A 24,389-nucleotide genomic window follows, 5' to 3' on the forward strand; every position below is an offset into this window, starting at 1 on the left:
TCAGCCGAGTACCGAGCGTCCGTCCTCTCCTATAGACGCACGAGCACTTTTATACGTCGCGTCGCGCGCTTTGTGGTTTTCGAAAGAATCGCCCCACCCGGGGGTGTAACTAGTCAACTATAGTACTGGAGTATTTCCGGTGCTCGTCCTGTTAGTTTCGCTGTAACCGTGCCGGCCACTAGGCAAATCACTGTGCGAGCGCACGGCGGCGTGGAACGGAGGAAAGAGAAGAGGAGCTCGCTCGGGCAGAGGCAGCCAGGGCGTCATCAAGCATGTGCTGCCGCGCATTGATTGCACCTGCCCCGCACGGTGCAGTGGTGTCGCGCTGCCGCGGCGGGGCCCGGCCGACGTGACGCCGACTTCTGCTGCTGCGGGGAGGAGAGGGACCCCGCCGCGGGCGCAGGCATGGGCGCATGGCCCTCCCTGCCCGCGCTTTTCCTGGCCTCGTCGCCTGTTTCGCGCCTCTCGGCCGGGCCAAGCGCCTCGCTATGGTTTGTTTTGTTTTGCAGTTGCTCGTAAGAGCGGGACACGGTTAGGAAAGTGCCTTGTGTGCTCTAGCGCAGTGCAGTGAAGGGCTTGTGAGGGATTGCAGCTTTTGGAAACTAGCCAGTGCAGCGCGATGCGTGCGTGCCTCCTCTCATCTGATTTGACGGGATGGGAAATGGCAGGCTTGGACGGTTGCCGCCACTAACCTTCGTGCTTTTGGTGGATCCAGTGCATGCCTTTCGAAATGTTTGGCTCATCTTTAGTCCAGAAAGTCAGGTGAATCGTAGAATCCAAAGTCCCGAATCCTCCATGCATGACGTACGGGCCCTTCCGCCTTGAATCACGGGCTAGTTCCCGTTAGTCCAGGTCAATGCTAGCTCTGATAAGACAAGGGCTCAAACGGGGGGCAAAAGAAACAGCAACCAAAATCGGCTGAATTTATGAAGATGTCCTCCACTGGCCACAATTCATCGATGATCCAATGGCCCAACATGACCAAATAGTACTTCCATCGCTCCATGCATGCAACGCTGCAAACACAATAAACAGTGCATACTATTGAAACATTGATTGAAGTGTACTCTTTATCAATATTTCACCAGGTATGATGAAGAAAATTTCGCATTGCTAGCTTCTTCGTTAGACTAGTTCAAAAAATCCCATGGCCAGCTAGCAGCCGGCCTAGCAAATTTCCATGTCAATACATGCAGCCTCTGAAGCAACTGTCACCCCTCTAGCTAGGAAAAAAAGAATTAGAAAACCTGGCATCCCTTCTGTTCTTGATATTAAATTCATGGGAGACAATATATGAAAGTTACAATGCAGGGCAGGCATTATATATGCCCATTCTGTTGTAGAACCATAATTTAATTATCAGCAATAAATTCTCTGAGGACTCTGCTCCTCTGCAGCATTGCGGTTCTGTTTCTCTTGTGAGCGGAAATATGGATCTGTCTTGTAGCGTTTGTTTGTGTGTAAAGAGGCTAAGCTATGCTACTATATGAACTTTACCAGTTTTTCTATCATGCTGTATTGTAGCTCTTCGTTCGTTTTTTCATCTTTTCGTGATATTTAATTTCTACCAACGTAGAGCTTCCTTGGATTATGCCATGCAACATTCTATGAAACAAAAAGTGACTGCACATCAGTACCAAAAGAGTATTGAAGCGTGCATTCATGCATGCATAGCAGGAGGAAAGGCCAGAGTTGGACATGGTCAGGAGAAGGAAATCAATTTCCGGTGCATCAATATTGTTTATGCTCCCTTTGGAACGCGGATTATAAAAATATAGAAATAGTAAAAACATAGAAATCGATAAGAATGCATGTGCAAAACAGAGGATCGAAAAATTCAAAAAAAAAAATATTGAAAAAGTTGTTTGGATGAGATGTAGGAAAAATGTAGGTATTTTTTGAAGAGGAATATGGAAGTGAATGATAAATCACATTCTTGTCCTCATCTTTAGTAGCTAATGAGGACGATTTGCCTCGGTTGTACGCACACTGGCGAAAAAATAAGGTTCGAGTGGATGTTTACAAGCCTACGACATGTGAAATCGGTAGCAAAGAGAATTTTCCTTCACTTTTCCTATGCCTCAATCCTAGTTCCAAACGGTGCTACAGTTCCAAATTCCATAGGAATGAGAATCCTATGTTTTTCCTTATGAAATTCTTTTGATCCAAAGGAGGCCTTAAGTGCTACAGTCACAGAGAAGAAACAGCTCGCGAGAGCGTAAGCAGATTGCCTATTTGCCTTTGCCTAAGTAGGCGCAGCTATAGCTTTTGATGCAGAGCAGCAGGAAGGCTTGGTACTGAGGAAGTGAGGATAGTGTGTACAACAAGTCAACAACCAGTACATCCGCTGTGACCCATAAGCTGGTTAGAGTTTAGTTACTCCTAGATCACAGGTAAAACCTATAAAACCCCTGGCAAAAAACTGGCTCGAAGCAAAAATAAATAAATCTATGTTGTCACTGAAAAATCAACGATTGGACGAAAGCTCAGAAAACATTTGGGAGTAGAAGGTCCTGTGAATGATTCTCTTATTTTGTCTTGAGATGAGGTAAATTCTTCCATGATTCTATTGTAGCCTAGATAAAACATCATGGTACTTCGGTTGATGTGAAGATTCTCGAGATTTAAGAAGCAAGAGCTGGCAAGCAGGGACTGATAGGTCTACGGAAGCAGGTGCGCCGCGAAGAGGATATATATGGCTTCAACGCCGAAACATCTCCTGTAGTCAAGCCTTTGGACGTTTCACCGCAGTCCCCACGCACGATGGTCCTAGAAACGTCTTCTCTGCTGCGACCATGCACCACTACACATGCATAGGCTGTACAAACGGTTCAGAAAAGGCTGCCGCATGCCACACTTGTGAGTAGCTACGGCTATTGAATTTAAGTTCCTATTTTTATAATAAAATTTTATCTTCTTAGTACATAAAAAAACTAGAAAAAACTTCTCTTAATCTGTTTTTTAACTTCTAATTTATTTCAGCTACAACTATTTTCTCAACCAACTAAGAGCCATAAAAACTGAGATAAAAACCAACCATTTAGATAGCTTCTAATTTTTTTAAAAAAAAAAACAGAAAAAATATATATCCAAACGGGTCCTACACGGGCCAGAAGGAGAAACAATGGCCAGAGGGGCAGGGACGGCCACAAGAAGCCGAGAGTTGCAGTAATGGCTGTCTGCATGGGCATAGCTCTGCCAGGGCAAAGGCCAGAAGAGGCCTTCACTTCGGCGTCTATGACCGTGGCCCATGGACCTAACCTGAGATCTCGCAAGACAAAAAGCTTACTCGCCTCATCACTGCACTCATCAGCCTTTGGTTCCTGTGTGCCTGCGCCTGCAACCACGACAGTGCCATGCAGGAACCCATTACCAGGCCTTCCTGCTGCTCTGCATCAATGAGTCACGGAGATAACATAAGCTGCAGCCCGAGATGGCAATCCGATACGGCAGGTATAAATAGTGCTTATTCATATTTTGTATCTATTGAGTTTTTATCCACTCACAAGTATATTATGAATGTCCTGAAGAGTAAACTCTAAACCCGTTATCTATGGGTATAACTGTTGAGATGGCGCGACAATGTGACGTGATAGGGCGACATGACACAGGTCAGGGCGGTGCAACGCGGGACGGTGGTGACGAGACAGGGCAGCGGCGTTACAGCGAGGTGAGTCAAAGCGAGGTATTTATATGATGTAGAATGTTACGGTTTAGATGTGAGATATTTATATGACGGGTATATAGATTTCGTAGTTATAGATATATTTTACTCATATCTGTATCTGTTTACCTGTTGAGTAATATTTTTTACTCACGAATATACCCATAAGTACCATTTACTATATATATTATATCCTATTCGGATATTTATTTATAAATAAACAGGTAATAGGATAAATCACCCATCCTAGCTGCAGCCAAGGCGGCCGGCCTTTTGCTCACCTGCTGCCAAGATGCATGAACAGCGCGCCGAGTCAACGGTGTGCCATACGCTGCTAGGCGGTCGTAGGGGCGCAGAGGCACGTCAATCCTTGAGCAGCACAGTACAGATTCTTGTCGCCTGTAGAGACGGACTGTGCGAGCACCGAGCAGTAGCTGGCTTCGGTATGTTTCGGCTAAGCGGTGACATGCACTGACTGTACCATTGCTTTTGTTCTTGTTGGTACCAGCAGTAAATAGCAGATTCACGACCTCTACTCGCTATAGTTGGCGTCCAATTCCAGGTCAACCATGATGGGGGAAACACATCATCGATAAGGGCTGAAAGTTCTCAAAAAATGCATTAAGGATTTAAGGTGAAACAATGACCTCTCTTATCTAGCATGCAGGTATATCCTCTTTATATTCCACACTTTCTCCAATGAAATGAACTCCATGTTCGGCATCACTAGGAAAGAAAAACCAGAGGCTGAAACGCCATGTCACACAAGGACATGTTACATCAACTTTGGAACATAATTAAGGATTCAGATATATGAGACGAGAGTCGGTTTGATATAATTAAGAATTCAGATATATGAGACGAGAGTCGGTTTGATATCTCCAATTATTGACCAGCCAAATATCAAAACCACAACAAATACAGGGACGGTGTCTTAAGAGCAGGTCATTGATATAAAATTGAAGGTACCCAGGTTTGAAAGCCTTATTCATGTCCTCATGACATGATGACATTCTCAGCGTGCTGCAACAAACCCTTACCAAACCTCAGGCCGGAGCTCACCGGTTGCCGGAGGCATCCATTTCCCAGAATTGTACACATTTTCACCAACCTTCCATCCTGGAACATCTTTCATGATCCTGGCCTCCTCTTCAAGATACTTCTTCCACTCTTTGACAAATCTATAGTATCGTGGACCTTATGCGTTATGTAATGCCAGGGGAAAAAATAAGGCTGATGATATGACAGATATCATTGGGTAGTACCTTTCATCCTCTTCAGCTTGGAGCATCGGCAGTATAGCACTACGGGCAGCAATTTTCTCTTCTTTGAGCGCACTACATACAAAACTTCACCTCGTAAGGCCAATACCGATGCACGGATGTGAAAATCATATGAATTACTCATGAAAGCTAAAACAAAAATGTAAGGTGGATGTGAAGATCAGATAACTAACAAGCACTGCAGAGAAACGAGGCATGGAAATAAGAGCAAAGGAGTAAGGACAAGTGAGAAATCGCCTTGCATGTTCAAATTCAATAGTAAATGCAGAGAAAAGGAAAACATAACAGGAGGGTGCACTAGGGAGTAGCACTTGTAGGTTCTTAAAGTCTGTACACCAGTGACGGAGGATAGGCCAGGCCAACCTGGGCCGTGCCCCCCCCCCCCCCCTCTCAGCCTTTTTGCAAAAAATAATAATAATAACAGCAGGTATGCAGCCCAATTTTGTTTAGGTTAGAGCTCATTTGAGCAACTACCTGCCAGTAAAGAACAAACATTGCTAGGTACCTAACAGATGGAAAATGCTTTTCTTGTCAATAGCTTGCTAGTACATATTGAGGGTCATAACAACAAAGACATGATGAAGGACTTCAAGGATGAAAAGCGTCAAAGAGCTTATCTGTCGTGGCTATCAGTTTGAGACCACAGCTAGTTGTAATTTTGGTATATATATACACTACTGCTTTTTAGAGTTGTTTCTCGGCATTATAATCTATAAATCTCATTCAAATATGTATTTTAAACCAAGTATGGGAACTATCAATGTATTACTCTATGATGGCTATAAATTGTGCCATGTATTAGTTCAATGGTTTAGTACTTGAAACATTTTTAAATATCTTGTTATTTAGCCCCCCTTGAAATTTTGGTCAAGCTCCGTCACTGCTGTTCACTAACGAAAGCTGAAGATTTAAGTATAAGAGAACGATTGGCATGGAATCACAGCATTGATTACAAATCCATGTTCACAATTGCTCTTAGCAGCCATGAGTTGTAATATGAAATGACAATTAGAAGTCTTCAAGATCAATCAGTAAAAAGGCAGGCCTACAAAACTAGTATCATTGCCTCTGTAACCAAATTTGTGCGTAACTGTGCTTGTGGCAACTAAAATTTATGGTCATTCCTACTACCCAATATTTAGCTACATAGCAAGAACGTAATCCATGACCTTCTGCATTAACTGGTGCATTGGTTTTCAAGAAGTAGCTGAACTATAAATACAGAGAAGAAAAAACATAACAAGAGCGTGCACTAGGTTATTTGTTCTTAAAGTTAGTCCATCAAACTAAAGATTTAGGAAAAGTAGTATGATTGTCATGAAATTCCTGCATTTATTACAACTTTATTTGCTTAGCAACCATGAGTTGTAATGCGAATTGACAATTAGAGGTCTTGAGGTCAATAAATAAAAAAAGGAATACAAAACTAGGTAATCCTTGGCGCTATAACCAAATTTGAGTGTAACTATGCTGGTCGCAACTAAAATTTATTTGCAGTCTCCAACAACAACAACAACAATAACAAAGCCTTTGTCCCAAGCAAGTTAGAGTAGACTAGAGATGAAACCCACAAGATCCAACTAAAAAGATGATGAGAAAAAATTAATGATAATAAAGGTACTAGTAATAGTAAAAAATAAAGTAATAACAGTACAAACAGATTGAAGTTATGGTTCTGACATGTGAATTGCTAACTTTCATGCACTTCTTTCTATGGATAATTCTTTGGGGATATTCCATTCCTTTAAGTCTCTATTTACAGACTCCTCCTATGTTAGATTTGATCGATCCTTGTCCCTCTGCACATTATCAGCACGTCTCAGCATCCCGCTATACACAGGTAACTCTAGAGGCCTCTGTTAGATATATCCAAACCGTCTCAACCGATATTGGACAAGCTTTTCTTCAATTCGTGCTACCCCTACCCTATCACGTATATCATCATTTCGAATCCAATCCTTTCTTGTATGGCCACAAATCCATCACAACATACACATCTCTGCTACACTTAACTATTGGACATATCGTATTTTAGTTGGCCAGCATTCGACGCCATACAACATCACGAGTCGAATCGCCGTCCTATAAAACTTACCTTTCAGCTTTTGTGGCACCCTCTTGTCATAGAGGATACCAGAAACTTGGTGTCATTTCATCCATACGGCTTTGATTCTATGACTAACATTTTCATTGATATCACCATCCCTCTGTAGCATCGATCCCAAATATCGAAAGGTATCCTTCTTGGTAACCACCTCTCCACCGAGACTAACACCTTCTCCCTCATGCCTAGTATCACCGAAATCACACTTCATGTTTTGGTTCTACTAAGACAAACCTTTAATTCTAATGTATATCTCCACAACTCCAATTTCCTATTAACCTATCTTACTCTCGTCAACTAGCACCACATCGTCAGCAAAGAGCATACACCAAGGGATATCTCCCTTAATGTCCCTTGCGACCTCATCCATCACCAAAGAAAATAAATAAGGGCTTAAAGCTAACCCTTGATGTAGTCCTATTTTAAGCGAGAAGTCATCAGTGACACCTTCACTTGTCCAAACATTTGTCACAACGTTATTATACATATCCTTGATGAGGGTAATGTACTTTGTTGGGACTTTGTGTTTTTCCAAGGCCCATCACATGATATTTCTCGGTATTTTGTCGTAAACCTTCTCCAAATCAATGAATACCATGTGCAGGTCCTTTTGTTCCCTATATCTCTCTCCATAAGTTGCCTTATCAAGAAAATCGCTTCCATGGTCGACCTCCCGAACATGAAACCAAATTGGTTTTTGGTAATGCTCGTCATTCTTCTTAGGCGATGCTCAATAATTCTCTCCCATAGCTTCATTGTATGGCTCATCAACTTAATTCCACGGTAATTATGAGCTTAGTATGATCTCTCATACTATCCAATGTTAAGTTATCAGAGAAAAAATCCATCAACTTCATGAAACAATTAGTTGGTTTCCAGGAAGTAACCAAACTAACAGAATCGGCATAAATATGTCGACGATCAATACTGAAACCATCATTCTCATTCGGCAATTCACATCTACTGCTGTTGCACTGCAACTACAGTTTAGTAGATGATATCCAAGACAATCTGGATACAATTGAGTAATTAACTAAGACTTAGGCACTCCAACACATGTTTCTGAATCTCTGATGCTTCAGATAAGATATGCGGGAAGATAAACCATTTTTCTGCTGTTAATATACGGAGAAAGTGTGCAGCAAGAAGTTGCATTGTTCCCTAAACCACGTTTTTCATAACTCGTCTGCACCCATATGAACAATTGATCTTAAGTTGGCTACCTGGCTCTTCATTTGGTGACAGACAGTTGAGTTTTAAATTCAGGTTTCTCTGAAATCGGCCTATTCAAGGAGGGCATTTCGGTATGTTGAGTAGCTTAAATGTTAAAGCTACTGCATTTCAATGTGAGACATCCATTTGAATATTATCATCAATCATGATCTATTCCCAAGCTAATATCATACTACCACCGACTGCAACAAGTTGCTTAGACCATAACTAAGAGCCGCAACGAAACAGACAGGTCAATGGACGGGCTGGGCGCGCACTTACCGCCGGACCTTGTTCCCCTGACCGACCTGGTACATGCCCCATGCGAAGGCGCCGAAGGCGGTGAGGAAGATAGCGGTGGCGCTGGGCCCCGAGGTGGGGATCCGGCGCGCGTAGCGCACGGGCGCGAACCCGCCCGGCGGCGGCCCGTCCTGCACCACAGGCATCTCCTTGACGCTCGCCATCCCCGGCTTGTTCCTCACCATGGCCTCCGTCATCTTAGCTCCCCGATCCGGACGACGGGCCGGGCCGCCCGCCTGCAGATCTGGATGACTTCGGGGAGATCGAGCGATCGGGTTGGGAGCGCGGCTGTCGTTAGGGTTAGTGAGGGTGCGGGAGGAGAAGACGCTGTGAATCGCGAATCGCCTCACCCCCGTGGGAGAGTGGTCGTCAACTCGGTGGTCTCCAGGGTCTCTTTCGCGAAAAGAGTAAGCAGGCCTCGTTTGGAGGCCCATTAGAGGCCGGCTTCAGATGGGCTCACATCTTAGTGCTCTCCAATACTTCAATTTCGTAAATTCCTCTCCAATTCATCACCCTCTAATACAAAAAAAGAAAAAAACGGAATTCATCGAGCATTCGGAGTCTGCAACGGGGGTGTGCTCCTTTCCGTGTACTTGGTCTCATCAAGTTGGCACGTTGCCTGTTTGTGCGTGGTCGGACGTCGCGGCGTTAGCTCCGTTCGCAAACAGACTGACATGACCTCTTCCTCCTCCTCCTCCTCCACGTCCATGGCTCAATCGACTAGGACACGGTGCTTGTATGATTTTTACACCGTACCGGTCCAGTTGATCGAACGCTACTCGAGTAGTTAAGAGGTCGCGGGTCGTGACTCACGGATGCGCCTGGGGCGGCCACAGCGCCTGTCGGTGAGCGCCGCGCGCCGCCGACGTACGCGTCCTAACGCCCCGCGGCTGCATCACACACCGCTCTATCGCAGCGCGGCACACGGCCTGCGTTCTCGGCGGCGCCGGCGCGGATGCTTTCGAGCCGGGCCACCAGCTCCTCGCTGCAATCAGCCACGTCCTCCTTTGTGCTCCCTGCCAACTCGATCGGCGGCCCATGCGCCGGGGCAGTGGTTGTAGTTGGCTAGTTGCAACTGAAGTGAGCAGGAGAGCTGCAGCAAACCTGCAAAGAAGAGCCGCAGCGCACGCTGGACGTACCTGTAACTGTAAGCGAGCAAAACGATGCGCGGTGCAGTCAGAAATTCCATTTGATCTTTGGAGTGCAAGTCGCATACAGTTTATTAGCGTCAGATCTTTTAAGGCAGATCAGAAAGAAAAAATGTTTAAGGATGCATGTGAGGACCGACCGACCGAGGAGGAGGAACGTTGGGCACGAATATCCGAAGGTGACGGTAAAAAGAAGTGTAGCGCTCCTGGATCCGCTCGACGCCGACAGCATGTGCCACGCACGACATATGCCGGTGCTCACGGCATGGCCTCACCGCCTCACGCGAGGAGGACTGGAGGTGCACCCTGCTCTGCTAGTGCTAGCTAGCCATCGATTAGATACTTGCATCGCGTCCCGAGTGACTGACTGTCCTTGGTGGTTAGGAAATAAAAAGGGAAAAGGCAAGACTCGTGCTGTCATACTCGAACTTGGAGTAAGGAATCGGATGTCCTGATTTGTGAGGACAAAAACCACTTGGAATATTGTTCCTTTTAGCTCAAGCAAGTGCAATGTCACTTCGATCGGGTAAAAAATCTAGAGAATCTGTCTCTCTCACCGAATGATACAGAAGAAACCGTTAAAATTCAAGCCTATCTGTTTCAGAAAAAAAAAAACATTACCTTTTGACGAGTTTTACCTTTCCTTAAGCCATCTCCAGCGGCTATCTTAAATTTTCATCCTAAAAACACTATTATAGCATCCCCTATCATTATTACAGCATCTTTTATTTTTTCATCTCTAGTAGCTACCCTATTTTCTACCTTCTACTCCTCTTTTTCTCTCTCTGAACCCACTGTCAGCCTCTATAAACAGTACATCTACAGAACCAGACGTTGTTTTCTTTCTCCGGGCCCACTGGGCAGTCTCTGTGAACAGTGTTTCCACAGATTTGCAGCATCATTTTCTCTCTCCGCAGCACTGTAGCACCGGATAACGATTCTGCTGGGTTGCTACAATACGTGAACAGTACCCGCAAAACACTGTAGCATTCGAATCTGCAAATTTATTTCCTCTGATAGAGATGGATTAGACCAACTCCAGTCATCTCCAGCGTATCTCAAATTTGTAGATTCGGTGCTATAGTTACGGGTCACTGTAGCATTTAATTGGCACCGGTGCTACAGTGTTGCTACAGTACCACAGAGGGAACATGTAGTGCGTTACTGTAGCGCCCGTACACTGTAGCAACACTGAGGGAGAAAACAACGACGGTTACTGTAACAGTACTGTTTATAGAGGCTGACAGCGGGATCGAAGAGAAAAAAAGTAGAAGGTAGAAAATAGGTAGCTGCTGAAGATGAAAAAAATAAAGAATACTATAATAATGATAAATAATATTATAATAGTATTTTTAAGGATGAAAAATTAAAGTAACTATTAGAGATGACTTTACTTATTTTCAGACAAGGATGGCAGGGATCATTCAGAAGGTTCGTACCCCACGTTTTTCTCACCCAGATTCGTAGAAGTGAGAGATATTCAGATGGGTAATCTTGTCTCAGAACAATAATTCGTTCTCAATTTTGATTGCTTATCCATTCTGATGTCTGAACCGATACACAAACGCTACGACTTCAGTAAACTAGACCTCATCAGATGAACAAGTGAACAAACTTAACATCCTGGGCTTGGCTTATTCTATTCGTCTGCACCACATTTTCAGATCAGATATTCCTGCAGGTTGCAAACACGGACAAAGCAGCGGCTGCTAAGAATTTTCCACAAAAGAATGCACCTTGCCACCCAAGAAAGCAGTGGATAGATTTCAACCTGAGACCCGAGTTTATCTGGAAAGAAACAATTAACTTTTGGCTCGGTCATCAAGTGGGCACGTAGGTGATCAAACGATGCATCTCCCAAGCGAAGAAGTTCTTGGAAGTTGCCTGTTAGATCTTAATCGTGCGCTGATCCACTGATTCTAGCCGTAAGATCAAACACACGTTAGTTGCGAAAGCGTGAGACTCACCTGTCAGAGATGTTATTAGGTCTTGATGATGGCTTAGGATGGATGGTGGATGCCAGCTTGATGTGATTGATCGCTGGCGATGGACTGTTCGGTGTAGATGTGTGGGTGCGGTGGCGGCGATATTCACCCGTTCTCAGCATCCTAGAGGATATGTTAGGGTTTTAAGTATGAGGAGGGGAGGCTTAATCTTCCGTGAGTTGATCGTTATCCTGCCGGACCCCTCCCCTCTCGTCTATTTTATAGTGTTGTATGAGGTGGGACCACAACTAACGTGTTGATTGTGCCCCCGATCAGGGCAGATACGTGAGGGACGTAGTCCTTCTTAGGTCCGGTCTCTGATCGTCCATGATGAAGCTGGGATCAAACACCAATATTCTCTCATTTGATCGTAAGGCTAACATCATAAGCCATTTTTATTGAAACCACACACCAAGGCAATACGTTATAATGGCTGATAATTGCCAATTATCATTGAAACTCAGTGCATGTAGTGCACTATTCCATTCGAGATGGATATCATGGATTTAACATGTCATGGATATAAGCATGTCATGGATTTCTTAGTATTCACATACCTCGTAAAGTCTACATCCGAACAACCAACAACTTTAAGGTTATCAGATTTTTCTAAATATAAGCATGTAGTGTTTAGTGGCTTGCAAATAGCGAGTGACTTTTTTAACGGCTTTCCAATGATTCATTCCTGGATTTGACTGATATCTGCCAAACATCTTGATTATGAAAACTAAATCAGGGTGTGTACATAATTCTCTTGACAGCTAAAGCATAAGAAATTAACTTCATCTGATTAACTTCATAATGATTCATCAGACATTGCATATTAAAATGTCTCAATCTTATTGCCCTTGATAATAGGAGCAAGTGAGACAGAGTACTTATGCATAATGTACTTCTTCAATACTATGTCAATATATGTCTTTGGACCTACCTCGGTGAATATAAGAACGTAATAAACTTTACTGAGATCCTTCTTCTGATTAAGATGGTGAATTTTTCCCTTTAAACTTTACATAAATGCGGTTGCTTATGATTTTATCAAACTTAACATACTTCATCGTTGGTCTTTTGCTACGAGTCTTGCTTTCAATATTTTGATGTTTCCCTTAGAGTCACGTTTCGTTCTGTAGCTTGAAAGGATCGAATGACTCAAGAGGAGGATAAATTGAGCTCTAATTAAAACTACTTCTACTGAATTCTAGAACAATTAGCGTCCTTATCCTAGATGAAAGATAATGCAACTATACAAACAAGCTACAGGAACGCAATTAAACAAGCAAGCTAGTACACAAAGTAAATTACGGAATTGAAGGCTTGCAAGATAATGCCCGAAGTAAATACGGTAAAGTAAAGAAATAGACAAAAAGACACTGATTTTTCCCAATGTATCGAGTAGTTGCCACTTCCCCTTAGTCCACATTGGAGCATACACTACGGATGTCACTCCCTCTTGAGCCACCAAGACTCAAGTGCTCCCTCATGATTGTCACTTCCTCATCTCTAGATTGCGGGCATCAAACCAAGCACAAAACTTCTCTTGGGGCTCCCACAAGATCCCTAATAGCTCATCAAGATACCTTCAATCACCAAGATCGGTTAGGTGTTGTCAACCACCAAGAGTAACAAGCCAATAACTTCACTTGACCAAAATCAAGTCTAAACTACAGCTAGATGTATACTTGCTACTCTTTATGTACTAATAATATCCTTAATCTCCAATTAAGAACTTTGCAAAATACTCTAGTGCATTCTCTTGCTTCTTAATGACACACACGGTGTATAAGCTCCTCTAGGTTCACAAGAGATAGAAGTGAGACTAAGTGAGGGAGTCTTTATATGCTATAGGTCCAAATCTAACCGTTGCCCAACCACCCATATCTTCTGTGTGGAGGATCTAGTGTACACATTCTCACACATATCAGACCATCTGATGTGTAAATTTTTCAAAGCCCGCACACTGCCAGCTATCATTAGCCGTTACTGTTGAGAAATGATCCGACGCTTCTCTGTCCACACACATCGGACCATCAGGTGAGTAACAACTTCATTGAGCTAAAAACAAATCTCCTAGAAAATACTTTGGTACATCATGCCAGTGAACACCTTACCATCTGGTGTATTCAATTCCATCCTTCTGAAAAATTTGCACATCTCCTGTAAAACAATCCGGTGTACATGCTAGTTCAACTTCGGACCATCTGATGATGTCTTCATCTCTCTGCACAGAACCAAAATGCTCTAGTTGTATAACCTTCTAATCACCGGACTATCTAATGTATACATTTTCTTCCAAACTTATCCAATTAACTTATCAAATTCAACCATTCTCGAGTTCTAACCTCTCGATATCTCATCCATAGGCTTTTGTGAGCTATATAGTGCTAGAATTTCACAAGTGTGCATCCAACCAAGTCTAGACTCAACTAGATCAAGCTACCACTTTTAGCCTCTCTTTATAGTACGGTTAAAAGACTAAGAAAAGAGACATATATTACTCTAAGTATCATTCATCTCCTTGTGACACTTAGAACTAATTAATCTTGATACTCATGTCCTTTGATCATCCATAAAATCAACATAGGAGCTAAGAATACCCAATTATTATTCTAAACTAAATTTTTAATACCCTTTAAAACAAACTTGTTAGTCACAATAATACGGTTGTCGTTAGTCACTGAAACACTTACCACTTACCTAGAAGTCTAGATGCTATAATAGTCCTATTATAGCCTATTGTTTTTGGCCTATCGGGAATTTCTACTAAGTCACATTCATCATTATCGCTTAGACTTTAATTCATACTTTATAACATTAAGCTACTCAGGCGAATGCCATTTATACGAGTTGGGACTACCCCCCCCCCCCCTCTCAATCTGTGCAATATAGTTAGAAAAGTCTAAAGGGTACAGAATCACTTTCTGAATAAGACGTTATATTCTCTCCCTCAAAACGTGGCCTAAAAGACAGTGCCACAATTGATTATTCACATCACAGACATTAAAGATACCAACAATTCATTAATTTAAACTTAATCATATAATTATTATGTCCAAAATTATATTAATAACCATAATTGTCCAATGAAAAAACTACAATAAGATTTTTCCTGATGGGAGAAACATAAAAATATTACTAAAATGAAGAATGAAGCCGCTATCTAATACTGACGGCTTCAACTTCAACTTTCTTATGTTGGAGCACGATATTATTCTCATTTATTGTTGCCTCTACATGTTGTAGTGTTGTACATATGATGTCGTTTTGTTACATCTTTGCTCATACATATGTGTCTATTTATTTTGTTTGCTCATTTTCTGTCTCCGGTGAGTACCCCTTTCTCATCCTCTCTCCATTGTCCTCTCTGGGCCTTTTGCTTCGATTATGTTTGTAGGGACTAAGTGAAATGAAAATTTTAAGGAGAAATACATATGTACAAGTTTAATTTGAACTACATTTGTGATTCAATTTGATCTCAATATGATCATGGTGATGGCCGCGCTTCGTCATTCGCGCCGTGTTCGGAATGCTGCTACAGTAGTAAAAAGGCTATGAAGATAGAAAGTTCAGATAGCTTTTGTTGGATCAACACGTGAGCGGATAACGAACAACTACGGTAAGATTCTGAAAAAGAAGAGAGAAAAATTGTTGATGAATATAATAATAAAAATAATAGTTCAATGAAAAAGGGAGAGACCAAGCTATGCAAAAGGCACAAAATCTAAAAGATATCATCGATCTAGGCTGCAGTGTAGGGGCAAGCCTGAGCCAAGCGGAGTGCGGCTATGTGGGCAAGAGTGAGACGAGGAGTAGGACGTTGATACGAGTGCGACGGTTAGGTACACACTAAATTAAAAATTCTAGGTCCCCTCATGCTGGTGAAGTCCCTGTCTGATGATGCTGCCCAGTAAATAAGAAATTCGGCCGAGGAATGATCTCTCGGCAACGTCATGGAACAGCGAACAGGTTCGGCGACCCCTACCCCTCATCTGCATACTGTACCTCGCGCCTTGCCACCGAATCTTTTATGCTATCCGTCTCTCATCAAGTACATCAAGTTGTTTTGATGTGGTGATGGCAACCGTGTATCTGCACTGATCGCCTCATGATACGATGTTTACTACTGCAGGTCCGCAGAAAATACACCGCCGTTAGTTCATTATCCTGACGAGTTCTCAATTTCTCATGTGTAGAAAATTCAGCTGATTCTGACGGTGAAAACTGTTTCTGCAGCGTCATGGCTTCAGCAGCATAACATATGGCTAGAACTCAAATGAACAGCGTATATGTTTGCAGGACTGGGGCTCCTGCTGTAGGTCCTGCTCCAAGAAATTTGTGGTTTTGGCGAGTTGAGCCGTCGTACTGAGAAGAGCTACAGTATAGCTTATGTGCACACGTAGTAGGTACCAGAACTTCAACTTGCTTGGAAGGAAGACAACTTTAAATTAATCACCGCGTCACCGACATCTACATGATTCTTTCTTGTAATCCACTTCCAGATCTTGACAAGAAGATGTCTGAATCGAGATGTACCCCACCCTCCAGCCTCCAGCAACTAAATTCAGAATGAAGTCTTATCCTTGCACAAGCCTTGGCCATCTGATCCGCTTGCTAGTCTTTCTCCACTGGCCCAAACGAAAATTATATTCGAGCAACCACAATTGTGTCCATCACTTCGTCCAGTCAAAGATACAACTTGTTATAGAACAATGTTGCTCACGATTAGGACTTTTCCCTTTCCATCTCTCCGGATAAACACAACACAATCACATATACCATAAGAACAAAAGACAATATATAGAGCTCTCTTTATTTCTTTTCTTTGTTGTTAGTTGTACAATAGAATAGCTCCTTTTGTATATATAGAGATGGAGGATGCTCTCTATTTGAAGAACTAGTTTAATAAAAAGTCCATACAGGGTGAGACACGAAAGAGGGGGCACCCGGTGGGCCCCACCTCTTACGGCCTTGGCTTCACAACACAACTAACATATTTCTGAATTGATTTTTGCCTCCTGTGATTGAATCAATTTTAAAGAAGAGATGCTCAATATTCAGATTTAGTAACCCAGCCCAGAAAAAAAAGGACTTTTATATGATCAAATTGAACATCTACCAAAAGAGTAACCCAACTTCGTGGAGCATTGGAAAAAGAAAAAAAAAAGAAAAAAAGAAACCAATGATTGCTTGGAGGAACTTACCCATCAAGCCAAGAACAGCACATCTGCAAACCAAACTCTCCAAGAATTTAATACTCGTATCGAATGATCCATCTCATTAATCCATGGGAAATCTTTGCGTCCCTGGCCCAATAATTAAGGCCTTATCCGAACAGATAAGCCTCCTTGTCTTGCTTGCTAATCACACCCCTGGCGATCGGATCCACTTGGTGGGTAGGTCGTGGGGGTGCCCTCAGCGAGTTCACGCGGTGCGGTCGTTGATCCTGTCAAGTGGGCCTGACGGGGTTGCGCGTTGGGATGACGGTGACACGTAAGGAAGGCGGTGGAGACACGCGGAGATGCCTGATTGGTTTCACGCGGTGCTGTCGTTTCCTGCGAAGGTGCGCCTGACCCCACGTGGCGGCCCGACCCTGCGATGGCACTTGGCGCCTCTGATATCCACAAAGTTATCCAGACCGAAACAAACGATAATTAGCATCTGGTTGCTCTTTTTTCTTTCTTTCAGATTTGGCCGTTTTCAAATTTATAATTCTGCCCGTGGCCAAATAAAAAGTTCACACGTAAGTCCCTCCATTTACATATGTTATTGAATTCCATTAACCTTATTGGTTGAGTGACTAAAGTTTAAAGGATAATATTGGAGCAAGAGATCATCTTATCCGATGAGAGTTTCTTTTAAGGAGAAGACTTAAGCTCGTAGACAAAGTTTAAGAGAAATGAACACCACAAATGTATTGATAGTAAAAAATAGGTCGGTCTCGCGAGGAGTATCACAACTTGATTTAGTGTTTGTGCATCTCTGTGTCCTGTATGTTGTATTGAGCGTTCTCTGTGTGACCTCCCTCTTTCCCAGATGACCACGACCCCTTATTTATAGGGTGCTACATAGCTTAGTGTATAAGTTATCACGATGTACAAATATCTAGAACCTAACCGAATTACTGTGTCTTATACTGAATAACTACTTTCTACCCTACATAGACGATAAATATCTAACGTAGTAACTATTATGGTGCCTGTCTCCTGAGGGGTGAGCCGGTCGCCAATTGCGACCCGGCGCCGCTCTACTGGGGATGTCAGGATGACTTTCATCGCACTAAGGTGTCAGGATAAGCATCACTTGTATCGGTATCAATCGCCCGTCACCTCGCATCAGGTCGGATGCAGGGGAGTGTCCTAACTTTCATGATATTATCTCCGGAGATCGGTTGCATCTTTATGCTTCGTAAGGTCGTACAGGCATTGGAGGGGTGTCCCGAAGGGGTCCGCAGCCTCCAGGGGCCAGGCCTTCTGCTGAGGGTCTGGAGGCCGAAGGCTTTGGAGGGACTTTATGTAGCTTTGAGTCTTCGGAAGGCCACACATGTACCGGAGAGGTGGCCTGAAGGGTCGCGCAGTCTCTGAAAGTTGGGCCTCATGCTGAGGGTCCGGAGACTGAAGGCTCCGGAGGGACCTTTGATAGTGATTGCCGGTGACATGGGAACCGGGGGTCCCCGAGTCCCTAGGCCAGGACAGCAGAGTGCCACGTGGCGCTCTCCCTCGGGGATTATCTCCCCGATGTCCGAGAATGCCAAGTTCCGAGAGAGGGTGCTCGGGGCATGAACAGTGGTCCCCGAGTACCCGAGTTATACGAGGACCCGAGAAGTATAAGTTCCGGGAGAGGGCGCTCAGGGCCATAAATAGTGGTCCCCGAGCACCCGAGTTCCCCGATGACCCGAGCAGGCACAGTTCCGGGAGATGGCGCTCGGGGCCATGAACAGTGGTCCCCGAGTGCCTGAGTTTCCCGAGGACCAAGAAAAGGCGCATCCGGGAGAGAGTGCTCGGGGCTATGAACAGTAGTCCCCGAGCACTCACAATTCCCCGAGGACTTGAGAATCCCCTTGCCGGTGGACCTCACGAGGGCTCAGCGGTGAGGTGTCAATTGGTGAGAGACCCGATGCTGTATCTAAGAGAGAGCGTGGCCTGTCACTTCCAACCACTCCCCCACATCTGCTGTCTGTCCCTGCCACTGCCTGACAGGGAGGTGTGGGGACATTTAATGCGGTGGGTCCCATTGCGCGTCATCCGGCATGCCTCGGGATATCAACGCAGGGCTCGAGGCATATCGCCTGCCTCTCTACTGTGTCAGGCTCGCTCTGACCGGGCAGGCATGCGGGGTTGCTCAGTGGCTGCCCGGTGGGCCCTCCTCGTAGCACCCGTTGAAAAGCGGGATGATGACGATAGGACCGGACGGGGCGCGTTTTCAACCCCCCGTAACATCAAACTGCAGCCCATGATGGTTGCTTTCCATTTATGGTGCTTTGGAACTCGCGCCTTCCTTTCTGGGCACGCCAAATCCCTTCCGATGGTATAAAAGGAGGCGGTGCATCCCGACGGCGAGAACAAGTTCAAAAGACAACGGCTTCTTCAGGACCGAGACAAGCTGACGAAGAACAAAAAGCACGAAGCTCTAGACTTAGACGAAAATCCTTGTAACACAATAGATCCTCAGAGAGGTATTTCCAGAGCATTTATAGGATACACACAAGAGTAGGGTATTACGCTCCATGCGGTCCGAACCTGTCTAAAATTCCCAGAGCATTTATTTCCACTAGCATCCGATCATCCATCCCACCTGCATCCATTTACTCTCATTTATTTCACGTACGAGGTAGATTCAGAATCATCCCTCCGGCCAAATCTCAAAGGGGGTCCCTCCTGATCCCCGCTTGTGGAGTTCATCCTCCGACAATGATCGTCAACCATTATCCTCAGGCTGGTCTATTTTCCCCCAACAGTATCCCCTCATTCTCTGGCCCCGACGTTCGAAGGGGTGAGAGGATGTAGAGGAAAACCAACTCCTGCCTGGGCTAGTAACAAGAATGCTCAAAGGCGATTCCCTGTCCCTGAGAAATTTTTTGGTGGGAACCGTGGGCGTTGATGGCGAAGCTCAAGGCTGATGATGCATTGGTGGTGCCGACACGCCCTAGGGTTATGCTGAGGTCGGAGGTGTAACCGGCGTCGATGTCGAAGTCGAAGACCGAAGATGTATTAGCAGAGGAGGCACGCTTCAAAGCTTGTTGGAGTTGGTGTATGCGGTATCAGGACCCGAGGCCGGAGGGGTGTTGGTGGAGGTGATGCGCTCTGAGGTCCATACCGAGGTCGATCTAGATTCTTCGTACTTCTTTGGTGATGGGTTTTATTGCTATTTGAGTTTGTCAGAGTGAGGGATTACATGTGGGATCGGGGGACTCCCCACGCCCGCATGTTTGAGGATGGCAGGATGGGATGTGTCACTGGCGCATTCTGAGTGGATAATGCGTGGGTTCGTTTAAGATTTTGTGCCTATGCCCCTGGCATGCGCCGAAAGAGTCTAGGTCATTAATGTGATGGGACGTTCGTACGAGAAAATGAGACGTTGCCGTGAGATGTTGCCATGTGTCGGTGGAACGACCAGGATGTGGCCATGGGCCCCAGAAATTAATGAGGGATGCCATGGAACGATGCCGCGTTGGTTCCGCTTTATCTCCCGGGCGTACATGGCTGCTTGGCCTGGGTATAAAGCTGGGGTCATCCGGCTGGACTTACTACTGCCCCACGAGCGAGCACTCAACCTTGATCTTGAATATGGCATTGTCTTCCTTGTCATCCTCTTCGAAAATATCGATGATCTCGACTGCTTCTACCGGGGCTGGGCTGTCTCGCCTACTGGTGGTGGCGCTAGTGGCCGTCCTGCTTCCGTCCCCACGGGGTGGGTAGCTGCCTGGTGCCCCTGCTCAACCCCTGGTTTAGGAGACCACACCTGTCGAGATCATCGATATTTCCAACGATGATGAGGAGATCGACTGGGATCTCCTGCTGAGGGAGAGCGACGAGGAGGAGCAGGCTTTGGTGGTGAGGGAGGAGGCCGGGAAGAAGGGGGAGGAGGCCACGACGGTGGCTCCTTCGGTTTCTTCTTCGTCTTCCGACATCTCGGGGGCCGGCTACTGCATCAGCTTCCATGGCGGCCGGCCGCGGATGAGGTGCTCACGCCGCTGCTGCTCCACGCGCGGCCCCTGTCGGGATCCGTAGGAGGTGAAGGCGGCCTTCCGAGGTGCTCCTAGTGAAGCCGTAGACATCCCTGTCTTGCCGTTCGACTATAGCTCTGACGCGGGCCATAGTTGCCTTTTGCTACCTTGTACTCTTTCTCCCCTTGGTTTGCTCTTTCGGGGTATGTCTCCTCCATAGCGGTCTTTATACTGTTGCTTCTTTGTACGCGTCCTCCAGATGCACGAGTTGTTAGTAATATAGTTTGGACCTTGGGGGGCGATTGTATCTCTTTTTTGACCGAAGTGTAAGGGGATCCTTCGAGCAGGTGACCACATGTTTGTGTGCCTTCGTGCCGCGCTTCTTCGTCCCCTTCGTAGATGATGTCTAGTTTTTCGAATGACCGAGGTACCGAGCCTTCGCATAGATCATAGCCGACTTCATTGCTTGCGGGTGAGAGGTGGCCTCGAGAATCTGGTAGTGGTAGACACATAGGGTAATTAAGGAGGGCCGGACGAAGCAGTGGCGACCTCGTTGTTCCCGGTCATCGCATACTCCTCGGGTTAGGTGTTGGTCGGGCCTTCTTCCAAGTCTGTTCTAGATTTTTGACCCAACGAAGTCCATCTAGAACCTCTCAGGATAAGCTCCGGAGATGGTCCTCTAGCCTTTGGGTTCTTAGCCGTTGCACGGCTTCGGAGGCAACCCATCCAAAGCCTAACGACGGCGTGTCGAAGGTGAAGCCGAAGGCTAGACGGGAGAGGTGGTCCTCGACCACCTCGGCCCTTAGCCGTTACTCGGCTCCGGAGGTAATCCGTGCAGAGCTTGGCGGCGGCGTGTTGGAGACGAAGCCAAAGGTTAGACGGGATAGGTGGTCCAAGACCACCTTGGCCCTTGGCCGTTGCCCGACTCTGAAGGTAATCCCTCCAAGGCCTGACAACGGCGTGTCGGAAGCTGCTGCCTCTGCAATGAACAGTTGGGGATTCCATACTATTTCTCGTGCCACGCAAAGTGGGCTTTTACTTAATATTAACATGATCTTCATAAACTACGTATGAATCGTGTCTTAGGTGAGACTGTAGGGTAATGACTTTATCTTTTACCATACGTGTTTGAGTCACATGGGCCATACCTCTTTCTGCGGGGAGGGGGATTTATACCCTTTTGGTTTGTTGGCTGTGCCTGTCGGGGGCTAGTGGGTTTTGTACCCCTTCGGTACTTAGGCGTTTGCCTTCAAGATGCCGTGGGATTTTGTCCGATAGGTTTTTTAGAACCTCTCCGTCTGGCAGAGGTTTTTGAAAGATATTCTCACTTGCGGGGGTTTATGAAGACTCTCCGTCTTGCGGAGGTTTTTGCAAGGCTCTCCGTCCTGCAAAGGTTTTTGCAAGACTCTCTGTCCTGTAGAGGTTTTATAAGACTCTCCGTCTTGCCGAGGTTTTGGGAGTCTCTCCGTTTTGGTGGAGGTTTTTCAAGAATCTCTGTCTTGCGGAGATTTTGGAAGTCTCTTCACTTCGGCAGAGGTTTTGTAAGACACTTTGTTGTTGGCGGAGGTTTTTGTAAGACGCTCCATCTCGCGGAGGTTTTTGGAAGTCTCTCTGTTTTTGCCGGAGGCTTTGTAAGACTCTCCGTTTTTGCCGGAGCTTTCATAGGACTCTCCGTTTTTGCCAGAAGTTTTGTAAGTCTCCTCGTTTTTACCAAAGGTTTTGTAGGACTCTCTATTTTTGCCGGAGGTTTTGAAGGTCTCTCCGTTTTTGCCGGAGGTTTGATAAGATTCTCTGTTTTTGTCGGAGGTTTTGTAGGACTCTCTATTTTTGCCGGAGGTTTTATATGTCTCACCGTTTTTCCCGGAGTTTTTGTAAGTCTCTCCGTTTTTGCTGGAGGTTTTGTATCCCCTTTGGCATGTATTAATACCGAAGGCTCTACACACTATCGGAGCTACGCAATACCTTCCAGGAAACCTAGATAGTCTTATCTTCCAGGTGACCTAGGCATGCTACGCCCACGGTGTGTAGGCTTATCGTGCTCCCGAGGAAATACCCCGAGTGCACCACAACACTGTCCATTAAGGGTGTGCCCTGGCACGTAGCATTTATACGACCGAAGCTATGCAATAACTTCCAAGAAACCTAGCTTGATGCCTTCGCGGTGACCTAGGCATGTTGCACTCGTGGTATATAAGCATGTCGTGCAACGGGATTCCTTGCAACAGCATTCCTCAGAGCACCGCATCCTCACATCAAGGTCATCCCTTGATATGCAACGTCCACACTACCGAGGCTATGCAATGCCTTCTAGGATACCTTGGCATAATCTGCCTTTTAGGTGACCTAGACATGCTGTGCTGCTGCAGGTGTGTGGGTTCCACTGCCTACCATGGCAAAGTCTACACTCCTAGAAACCTTTTCAGATGACTTTAGGTTTAGGCAAGCAATGCTTACAGATGCGTGGGCGTATCACACCTCCCGAAGAAATCCTTCGGGGGCGCCACAACTACATTAACAAGGAAGTCCTTTGGTAACCGGCGTCTACATACTATCGAGGCTATGCAATGTCTTCAAGGAAACCTAGGCTTGATGCCTTCACGGTGACCTAGGCTTGTTGTGCCCACGGTGTGTAGGCGTGTCGTGCAACAAAGATTCCTTGTGATAGCATTCCTCAGAGCACCGCATCTTCGCCTCCGAGGACATCCTCCGGGGCGTGGCTTCGACACTACCGAGGCTATGCAATGCCTTCCAGGACACCTTGGCATAATCTGCCTCTGAGTGACGTAGGCATGCGATGCAACTGCATGTGTGTGGGCCTCACTGTCTACCGAGACTACGCGATACCTTCTAGGAAACATAGGCAATCTTTCCTTCCAGGTGACCTAGGCATGCTGCGTCCGCGGTACGTGGGTTTTTTGTATGGTTATGTACTAGTTAAGTTTTGCAGTCTACTATTGGTAATAAGCAGCTAATTGCAGTATAAGATATAGTTAGGTCATATAACTATTCATAACTCATGTCAAATGAAGATGTAACTTAAGTTCTAATGCTTACTGCTAAACAGGGACATAATCTAGGTTTACTATTTGTACCTAGTGGCTATCTGTTGTAAAAACTTCTAGCAGTAAGGTTGGAGGGCTCCGACATATTTTGATCTTACTGTACGAAAGATAGACCAGTTAGGTAAACTATCGATAGGTAATAGTGGGCATACATTTTCCATAATAAGGTCTCTATTATGAGGCTTGAAGGTCTCGAAGCCTACGGCTAGGCCGGGAGAGGTGGTCCTCGACCCCTTCGGCCCTTAGTCATTGCCTAGCTCCGGAGGTAATCCACCCAGAGCCTGGTGACGGCGTGTCGGAGGTGGAGCCGAAAGCTAGTTGGGAGAGGTGGTCCTCGACCCTCTCGGCCCTTTGCCGTTGCCCGGCTCAGAGGTAATCAGTCCGGAGCATTACCTCCGGAGCCTGGCGACGACGTGTCGGAGGTGGAGCCGAAGGCTAGTTGGGAGAGGTGGTCCTCGAACCCCTCGGCCC

At 45.5% G+C, this 24,389-nt stretch overlaps 1 protein-coding gene across 1 annotated transcript; it reads right to left on the bottom strand.

Annotated features, from left to right (window-relative positions):
- Positions 1-4,493: 4,493 nt before the first annotated feature.
- LOC133911797 (NADH dehydrogenase [ubiquinone] 1 alpha subcomplex subunit 13-B) lies at positions 4,494-8,926 on the bottom strand. Its single transcript, XM_062354208.1, has 3 exons — positions 8,546-8,926; positions 4,930-5,001; positions 4,494-4,845 (listed from the first exon to the last, which is right to left on the bottom strand). Exons 1-3 carry the CDS (start codon positions 8,758-8,760, stop codon positions 4,701-4,703), a joined length of 432 nt encoding a protein of 143 aa, XP_062210192.1. The 5' UTR covers positions 8,761-8,926; the 3' UTR covers positions 4,494-4,700.
- Between the last annotated feature and the right edge of the window lie 15,463 nt (positions 8,927-24,389).

This window comes from Phragmites australis, chromosome 3, assembly GCF_958298935.1.
Source record: "Phragmites australis chromosome 3, lpPhrAust1.1, whole genome shotgun sequence".
NCBI classification, from domain to species: Eukaryota; Viridiplantae; Streptophyta; class Magnoliopsida; order Poales; family Poaceae; genus Phragmites; species Phragmites australis.